The 10,497-nt window shown below is 36.5% G+C and overlaps 1 protein-coding gene across 1 annotated transcript; it reads right to left on the bottom strand.

The window, feature by feature from the left end:
- Window positions 1-2,971: 2,971 nt before the first annotated feature.
- Window positions 2,972-8,687, bottom strand: LOC127953444 (uncharacterized). The gene is made up of 3 exons (XM_052552694.1): window positions 6,831-8,687; window positions 4,059-4,167; window positions 2,972-3,948 (listed from the first exon to the last, which is right to left on the bottom strand). The coding sequence occupies exons 1-3, from the start codon at window positions 6,932-6,934 to the stop codon at window positions 3,544-3,546; spliced, it is 618 nt and encodes a 205-aa protein (XP_052408654.1). The 5' UTR covers window positions 6,935-8,687; the 3' UTR covers window positions 2,972-3,543.
- Between the last annotated feature and the right edge of the window lie 1,810 nt (window positions 8,688-10,497).

Below are 10,497 nucleotides of genomic sequence, written 5' to 3'. Positions count from 1 at the left end.
ACAATTTCTCCTTTTTTATAATTATTAGGCTATACTTCTGCCTGTGCTTTGTAGCCAGCTTAATGCATGTGCTTGAGCGTGGAATAAATGAAGGTTCATTATGGTTTAGTTGACTTACAATGTGTGTAACTAAAGCAATTACCAATACAACTATGTATCAATGTAACTTACTTTATAATACAATACAAATAAATAAATAAAAATGTATTTCCTCATAAATATGGCTAGTTAATTCATTCAATTCGTTAAAATTATGATCCAAAATTATGAAACCAAAATACCTTTTTTCCACCCTTCAGTTCCAAGTGATTTTTTATAAGTATAATACAAGTGATCACATCTGAATGTTCTGCTGAGCTCTAAACAGCACATTCACACTAACATTACCTGTTAACTTAAATTGATTTAATGATGTGTTACCTGGAGTCTTTGTGTGTTCTTGGGAAGTTCAGAGATGAAATCTTTTGGTAAAGTCTTCAACTGAAGTCTCAAGCTCACTGGATTTCTGTAGTGATATTTATACTCAGAAGAAACTGTCTCTTTGTCCTCATGGACCCAGACTCTGCTGTCCCCTGAGAAGAGATTTTAGATTGGCACATCACAGCATTGTGAACCTTAATTTTAGAGTTTAAAATTAAAACATTAAATTAAACTGACAAGCATTAGTATAAACTGTAAAGCATTTTGTTGTGGGTCTAACATTACATCTCAGACAAGAAACAGATTTAATCATCATCTATCCAGACATTCTCAACATTTAGTTTTATTATAAACAGTTATATTTTCATTTTATTATTCTCACATTTTTATAGTTCAAAAAAAGAAATGATACAATTAATCACGAAAACTGTATTCTTCGTGTTGTTCAAGTTGATGCCATCAAACTATCACATTTGGGTGAACCTGGAACAGCCCATGTGTTGATTGAAATGTACCCCTTCGTTGCCTGAAGGAATGATTTTTGCAAACCAGCAGCTGTCATGACCTGGTTGAGAAGAGGGCTAGACATGTGGATTATTAGATGCTTTGTGATACGGTGATGCCTCATTGCTGATATGTATCTTGACATATGTATCATGACATTATACATCAGAGTTCCTCAAATTCAGTCCTGGAGGTCCGGCGTTCTGCAGAGTTTAGCTCCAGGCCTAGTCAAACAAACCTGAAGAAGTTCCTCAGAGATATTAGACTTCAACTCAAGATTTGAGGAACTATGGCCTGCGTCTAGTATCATGAGATAGCAAACAAAACCTAGCACTAATATAAGCTATACACTATGTGCAATCCTCAAGTACTAAGTACTGTTAAACTGTTACATTAATGTTACATTAATGTTGTATGTTAGTTTTTTTGTTTGGTTTTATATGCTGCAAGTTTAGCTTGGATTTATTTATTTATTTATTGATGGGGGAATTTTCCTATTTACAGTATGTTGCCAACCAGACTGTGCTTTCCACTGATTCTGCCGCATCTGCAATGTGCATTTGCAGTTGTTGACTGCTGAGTAGTGCTTTAACCACAAGTTATCCAACAAACATCACAACATCACGTGTTCTGCATTGTTTAAAATATTAGAGTGGAAGATCAGCACTCTGTGGCGCTTGATGCCGGGTGCATTTTATCGGTATACATATTTTTTCTTCTTTACAAATTTATTTTATTTATTATTATTATTATTATTATTATTATTTAAATCAAGTCAAATAGCCTTCAATTTACCGATTATAACTGCATCTGACTCGGTTATAGAATTGTGAAGATTTATTTTTAATGTTAATCCCATATTGTAACCTAAAAGAAATGAGCTCTTTTACTATTCATATTCAAGTGTGCTGAAAATTATTAATGTGCATGCATGGCAGGGAAGCACCCACGTGATCTTTATTTCTGATAATGAAATAGCTTAAAATTGGGGTGCCTTACATACATGAGAAATATATCTACAGAAAGCTTAAAATGTCTACTTTTAAACTAACCAATTCAAAACAAAAGCAAATACTCTCCGATTATGGGCATCCTGTGGACATGAGAGTCAGCACAGTAAATTTCATCCTGCAGCCGACAAGAAAACATTAGTTTATTAATTAATAATTAAAATGTCTCCTTTTCCACAATTATTAGGGTACTTCTGTGGCAAACTTAATGCAAGTTCTTGAGCTCATTATGGATAAGACTGTTAATTTAGTATAAACGTGTGATTAAAGTGAAGTGACATACATCACTCAGAATTCATGCTCTGCATTTTCCCATCCAAAGTGCACACACACAGCAGTGAATACACACACAGCAGTGAACACACACCCGGAGCAGTGGGCAGCCATTTAAGCTGCAGCTCCCAGGAAGCAGTTGTGGGTTCAGTGCCTTGCTCAGACTCGAACCCACAACCCTAAAGCTGGGGAACAATATTCTGTTAAGGAGGGGGAAGAAATGTAAGGAGAAAAAGGGAAAAAATTAGGAGAAAATAGAAGAAAGGAAATTTTTTGCCTCTAACCTCCGAAGTAATGTTTTAAGCAGTGTATGCTTGCAATAAATTACATAAAAATATATATATATTTTTTTTTTCCTATACATCTATACGGAGGAAAGGTTGATCACAAGGTTGCTAGTTCGAATTCCACTGTTGCCAGAAATTGAAGTTGTTACTTAATTCTGTAAATTGCCATCTTTCAGTAAAACTCACATAAATGATGTCCACATTAATGAAATTAGTTCTGAAATTACAAATGAACATTTTATTAACTCTATATTAATTATTGTTGATATGTTATTCACAGTTCTGAGTTGTTGCGTTTTTAGTATAAATATATTTCTGTTACAGTTATTTTCTAAAAAATTATAGTAAAAAATAGTCAATTTATTTCCGAAAGAATTCTTAAATTTCTCAACATTTTCAGTAAAACATACAAAAAAAAAAAAAAAAGAGTTAATCATGAAAAAACTTTTATTTTTCAACCAGTAATAGACAATTATTGTAATTATAATTTTATAATTGTATTATTTTAGTTATAATGTTGCATATGCAAAAGAACAGAAAACAGCAAAATACACATGAATAATTTTTTTAAATATTCATGACTCTTGTGCATTCTTTGCAAGTGCAAAAGAACAGAAAACAAAACTATATACATACAACTTTTCAAATGTCCATGGCTCTTGTACATTCTTTAAACAAATAAAACTCAAATAAATAAAACTCAAAAAAAAAGGAAAAAGAACTATACACAAATAATTTTTCATATTCATTTTTTTTTTAAATCCTCCAACCATTGCTCCTTTGGCACAGTCTCTACAGAGACAGTTGTCGCTGGGTTTGAGGTCTCTCAGCTGGCGGTGACAAAACCACTGTGGCTGAAGGTTTTTTCCTCTTCCTCTTTGTCTGTGCCTGGCCCTCGGTGCTACTGGCCAGGTGGTATTGGTGAGCTGAGCCACAGCTGCGTGCACATTGGCAGGGAGTAGAGGGTCAGCCGCCATAGACAAGCGGCTAGGCAGTTGCAGCCCTTGCATCAATACTGCACTGTCCTCCCTTTTAACGCTCTTGTTGTGCTACTGAACCAATGTTGTGTGACTCACATCTACCAGCTGCAGGGTGGTCTGCTGCATAACAGAAGCATTGGCCAGAATGCGCTGCCTGATTTTCTTGTTGTCCTCCAACATGAGGACCCACCTGGACACTGTGCTTGTCCCCTTCTTTTTGGGAATCTTATGGATGTTGCAGCGCTTTACAAAAATGGTCTCTATCAGGCGACAACAATCTGGCCACTGGGCAAGTAGGGCTGTGGTGGTGAGAGCGTGCCTCTTCACATTTTCCACCCCTGGAGTGAACTCCTGCCTCTTCTTGGAGGACCTGAACCTCGCTGTGTCCAGCCTGCTCTGGTGTCTGGCATCAAACACCACCTTTTGCTTTTCATAATCAAGCAGGTTCTGCCAAAGAGCAATTGTATTGCTCAACTAGGTAGAGAGAACATATAATACATGGCATATGAGTAAACAAAACATGTGCAAGTGTTAATGTATAACAGGTCAAGGTGGGAAAGTAGAGAAACTTGAATGTTCCTTACCTGCTGGTTGGTGAGGACCAGAGGTCTGGTTCCTAAGCTCCACCAGATACTCCGCCAGGCTGTCGACTCTGTCCATGCCTGGCCCTGGCATACCAGCACTATCCAAAGCCTTGAAAAACAACAACAACCAAAAAAAAAAAAAAAATCCCCAAAATGAGCAACATTATGAGGACGGTTAAGTGGGACAAAAAACAAATACATATATACATATTTCAAGATGTCTTTTTGTTGACAAGCGTCAACTTCAGAAGATACCATTTTCTTAAACGACCTAGTTATAACCGCTAGCTTTGCCTAACCGCTGCACGGTTCTTCTTCGCTGCTCAGAATGCATTGACAACACAGGAAGTTGTGCTGTGTTGCCACAAGCAATCAATGTTTAGAGCAGCGAAGAAGAAATGAAAACGCGTTAGCAGCACTGATCTATATATGACTGGATCGCTCATCGCATTCTAAACTGCCAACAGACAGTGAAGACGCTTCTATATTATAGATCAGTGGTTAGCAGTATGTCCGCTGTTTATCAGTATTTCAGACTGGACCAACCAGACAGTAAAACGGTGACTAGGGATGCCACAAGTACTGGCACTTCACTACCAAGTCGGTGCTGAAAATTAAAAAATGTGATGATACCAGCGTCTCTGTAGAACCGGTAGTAAGTTTGAGTATATTCATTATCCGCAGCTGCGTTCAGTCGCTTCCGTGTTAGTCTAAGCGCAGGGCTCCAGACTGTAGCTGAATAGATTGAGATTGAGGAGTCACGTGCCGATTTGGGTTGATTTGGGAGGGGTCTGAGCCCGGTCGGCCCTGATGGCAGGATACGCTATCTGTTGCCAGGGGCAATGCCTTCAGAACTTCACTGAGGCGCGACTAAACATTTCAGGTAGAGTTGTTCCGATTCCGATACTAGTATCGGAAATATCTCCGATACCACAACAAATTCTGGCATCGGCATCGGCGAGTACATGAACCCATATACCGATCCGATACCATTTTCTTAAAAAATACCTAGTTATGACCGCAAGCTTTGCCTAACTGCTGCACGGTTCTTCTTCGCTGCTCAAAATGCATTGAAAACACAGGAAGTTGTGCTGTGTTGCCACAAGCAACCCCTGTTTAGAGCAGCGAAGAAGAAATGAAAACGCGTTAGCAGCCCTGATCTATATATGACTGGATCACTCATCACATTCTAAACTGCCAAAAGACAGTGAAGCCGCTTCTATATTATAGATCAGTGGTTAGAAGTATGTCTCTGTAGTACCGGTAGTTACAGACTCTCAAGTATATTCAGTACCGGCAGCTGCGTTCAGTCGCTTCCGTGTAAGTCAAAGCGCAGGGCTCCAGACAGTAGCCGAATATATACTAGTGTCTGTGAATATTAAACTGCAAAATACTATTTAAATATTACTCCCGCAAAATCTACATCTCTGTGGGTGACTGGCACAGATGCGCGAGAGCTCGCTGTTTTGTAGTCTCTGCTGTGTGTCATGAGGACACGAACGCATAAACCGTCACTTCATGAGAATTTACCGTTTCATTTGAGAATACTGTCATATCATAAACACAGACACTCAAAGATCTTCATGGCAGCCCATTAAAATAAATGTTTGGTTTACATGAGTAAATTGACAATATATAAAGCTACTGTTGTAGCCTACAGTAATAATAATACGTCTCTATAATAATAATAATTATGCCTAGATGGTTGCTTGTTTTTTACTTGTTTTGTTGTAAAGAGATTATCTGATTAATAGATCTTTTTTTATATTCCTAGACTTATTTGTTGCAGTTTTTTTATACAGTTATATTGTAAAACTTAAATACCTTTTTTAGTTTGCGGTGTTAGATTTTTGGCTGCATTTGAAGTTCTTTTTTGCATATGAAAATAAATAATACTGTCAAATTCATGTTAGATAATAAAAATACTGTAATAAATACAGTAGTTCACCATGTATTTGTTCATGTTTTATTGAGGGATCTGTCTGAAGCACACCATAAAAAGAATTCTAGCAATTTACACAGGGCTAGTAGTATATACAGCTGTATATACAGATACACACCCAGGTATCGGATCAGTACTCGGTATCGGCCGATACCCTGAGCCCAGGTATCGGAATCGGTATCGGGAAGAGAAAAAGGGTATCGGAACATCTCTAATTTCAGGGCGCTTTCATTTTTGCGCATTTATTTTGTCGGCGGAACAGATCGAGACGGATCTACGAATACGCGGAAGAAAAGGAAGAAAGTAGAGCAGTGCAAAAACATAAGGCGAAAGAAAGGGGACCTTACAGGAACAAGCTCAAACCAAGCGCAAAACAGCGGTGTTTGGAGAAGCTCTCAGGCAGCTCCCTGCAGCGGCACGGAGACCTGAACAATTTACCTCAGTGCACACATATGGACATTGGGAATTATACTGTTTACAATGTAAGTCACTTTGCATTCACGCTGTTAATGGCTTTAATCTAACCCGGACATTTACATCTCGCAATCACACATTTAACTACCCTAGCTAACCCAGAACTGGTTTGTCCACTTTGCAGCCCCCAACAAAAAAACCTGGTACAGTATGTGTCATTGGGTTAAAATCAAATTATAACTAAACATACACAGCTTTAGCCTACATCAAAACATGTTGGAAACGTTCGTATACATTGAACATCTCGTTACAATCTAGTGTTCAGCCGCAGTTATTTACTTTGTCATTTTGGTCAAGAAGTGCATTCTAAATACAATGTAATTACAATACGCTAAAACGCATGTGAATAAACTTACTTTGGCCAGTACAACACTGTTTTCTTCACCTGCAGTAGATGGACCCAGCCACAGCAGAAAGCCTCGTAACTTTCCAAAGACTTGTGGCTTTTAAACTCCTGCATTGTGTAGTAACTTTAACTAAAAAATATATAATTCCCAATGCCCATATGTGTGCATGGAGGTAAATGGTCCAGGTCTCTGTGCCGCTTGAGAGCTTCTCCAAATACCGCTGTTTTGCGCTGGGTGTAACTTAAAAAAAAACTGTATTCCATTGTTCCTATGTTTCCCATATGTATCGTGTGAGGTACTGCAGCAGTTTTTAACGCAGCAGTAACTTCCAGGCATGGTAAAACAGTGCAGAATTGCGAGAACCTCCTCTTAACAACACATGTAAACATGTAAACAATCCTGTTTCGCCGATGGTATCCTTCCAACATGGCGGAGACTGTGATATCGAGGGAGGGGCTTTGTGCTATGACGACAACTTCTCATTCTCAATCTAGTGTCTGTGAATATTAAACTGTAAAATACTATTTAAATATTACTCCTGCAAATTTTACATCTCTGTGGGTGACGGGCGCAGGTGCGCGGGAGCTCGCTGTTTTGTAGTCTCTGCCGTGTGTCACTATATGAGGACACAAACGCATATACCGTCACTTCATGAGAATTTAACGTTTCATTTGTGAAAACTGTTCGGTTTAACGTGAGCAAATTGACAATATATTAAGCTACTGTTGTAGCCTACAGTAGATTTAGCTATGTCCATGTAGTAATAATAATAATACATCTCTATTAAAAATAATTATGCCTTGACGGTTCCTTGTTTTTTACTTGTTTTGTTGTAAAGAGATTATCTGATTAATAAATCATTTTTTATATTCCTAAACTTATTTGTTGCAGTTTTTTATACAGTTATATTGTAAAACTAAAATACCATTTTTAGTTTGCGGTGTTAGATTTTTGGCTGCATTTGAAGTTCTTTTTCGCTTAAGAAAATAAATAATACTGTCTAAAAAAAAATTTTTTTGTAATAAATACAGTAGTTCACCATGTATTTGTTCATGTTTTATTAAGGGATAAGTCTGAAGCACACCATAAAATAATTCTAGCAATTTAGCATTTCCCAACAATGAACGTAAAGCAATCGCACAGCTGTGCTTCAAGTGCTTCGTAGGAGTCGCTTTCCGTTTATCAAGCGCTGAAATGTCATCTTATAGATGGTTTCATGGGGCGCATGCGTCTGGCCCTAAGTTAACTTCTGGTCTGTGGTGTGTATATCGGTCTGGCTGCGGTGCCTTCTACAAATGCAGTTAAAGTCAAGGTGATGAGTAGACTGAAGTTGGGCTCAGGTGGTTGTGATGTGGGATGTGTTTCCCATACATTTATTTATTCTTGGAGACTCCCCACGATTTTAAAACTAAATGATTTTCCAAAAGGCTTTGTTGAATAAACATGAGCACGTACTGCACGTTTAATAATAATAATAATTCCTTACATTTATATGTTTAAATATCAAAACGAGACACCGGTGTTTCTATATCACCGAATTTCTGAAGGAAGACTTGCATGTCATATGCCTGATAAAGCAGCATTTGTGAGCTCAGCTCTGCTTTGTTTACAGCTGTTATTTCTTTCATGTTTTATTTTTAATAGTAAATCCCATTTGTTTACCAAAATATAACGTTTGCTTACTTTTCAATATTTAAAAGAAAATCTATGCCTTATGCCTTAATTTGATAAACAGAAAAATTTAAATACACAACAGAATTTCTGAGGGGAAAAAACATTTTATAAGGCTATTTTAAGAAAAATTGAATAATTGCAAATGCTAAAAAAATCAAACATGTGGTGAAGAAAAAATAAAACATTTCATAGGGCCCTAAACATGTAATTTTTTTTTACTCTTAATAAATTGCTGTGAAAATGTATGTTATGATTTAAATTAATTAGACATGCTTTTTGATTAATACAATTAAATTTAACAATTAAAAAGGAGTTGAGAAAAATAAAACAGAAAAAAATGGAATCCAGAAAAATTTAAATGGAAAACAGAATTTGGAAAAATTTAAGTAAAGTAATAAGTAGTGAAGTTACTTTTCAAATGCAGTAACTAGTAAAGTAATCTCATTACAATTTACAGAAGTAAATAGTAACTAACTAATTACATTTTGAGTAACTACCCCGATACTGGTTCAATTATAGTAAACAACTTCAGTTTCAAATGTAAATTAGCAGTACAGAGTATAATACAGTGTCATTAAGTTGTTCTTCAGCAACTGCTGTCGATCTAACTAAATTCTCAATTGTTGTTGAATTTAATTAATAATATTGCTTGTAATCTGTTGCCACAATTTTATTGAGTAGATGTTGGGTTATTATTATTTTTTTTTTACAGAGAAGCGATCGGAACAAAAGAGTCACCACAAATTTAACAGGGCTCGTTTCCCACGGTTGCAAGCAATGACGTTATAAACTATGCTTTTGGGAAACACAGGGCTCGCAAAATTTCAAGATGCCTGGTAGCCCTTCGGGCAGGCTTAATAAACTTCTGGGGCCCGTTCTTCGTACGTCGCTAACTTAGTAAGCTGGATTTGAATGTTGACGATAAGGCATGATCTTGGATCATTTGGTTCTTCGAAGCTCATCCCGGAGCAGCTGTCATAGCAACAGGTCCATAAGCTTAAACCTGCTCGGGAGCAGGCTTATTTCATGTAAACAGGATTAGATCGCTTCTTTTCAACCAGAACTGATACTCAAAATATGTTTGCTACCACCGCTACTTTATTACAAGAGTATCGTACTGATCCAGCGACAATAATTTAAAATAATAATCATTAAAAAAAATATTTAAAAATAACATAAAAATGCTGTGTAGTCCATAACAGCCTACTATAGACACAGCCAGTTTTACTCACTGAAATATTTATTTGTCATAAAATTATTACTTAATAATTGTATTAGAGTCTTACACACATGCTATACAGATAATAGAGTCGTGCATTATTTTGAGTGATGACTGCTATTATAAGAGTGGCTTGATGGAGTGCAGGAGATGCAGATAATATGATATTGAAATGAAATGAATAGAAAATTATCTACATTGAAATAAAAATGTAAAGACTGCTAAACTATTATAAATGGCAAATCTAAATAATTGGAAATCATGAAAAAAAAAATAATAATAAAAAACATGTATCTATTATCTGTTTCATGTATCTATTAACATTTATGAAGTTTTGTTTGCTTGGCCGTTTCCTTATAAAAGTGCAGAAATGTATGTAATTGCAGTGCTCCACTGGATCCAAATTGGGCTTTTTTAAAATGGGGCTTATCACTGCCTGTTTATAAAAATTTGGGACGATCCCAGTGGAAAGTGAAATGTTAATAATTTTGACAACAATAGGACCAAGAAGATCTATTACTTTAACAAACATGGATGTTGGTAATATATCCAATGAGCAAGAAGATGGCTTCATCTTTTTAAGTAAGATCATGAGATCATCTAATGAGATGACAGAAAATTTAGCCCAGGAGCAATTTGGGGTAGCTACCACAATTGGGCTCTCATCAGATGCTTTTACACTAGATTTGATTTCATTCACCTTATTTACGAAATATTTAAAGAAATTATTGCAGTCCTTAATGGTGAAAACAGGCACCAATGGAGTAGAGGGTGAAACAATAT

The sequence above is a fragment of the Carassius gibelio genome, chromosome B3, assembly GCF_023724105.1.
Source record: "Carassius gibelio isolate Cgi1373 ecotype wild population from Czech Republic chromosome B3, carGib1.2-hapl.c, whole genome shotgun sequence".
Lineage (NCBI taxonomy): Eukaryota > Metazoa > Chordata > Actinopteri > Cypriniformes > Cyprinidae > Carassius > Carassius gibelio.
The sequence above is the reverse complement of the archived record's forward strand: the minus strand, read 5'-3'. Positions and strand labels throughout refer to the sequence as shown.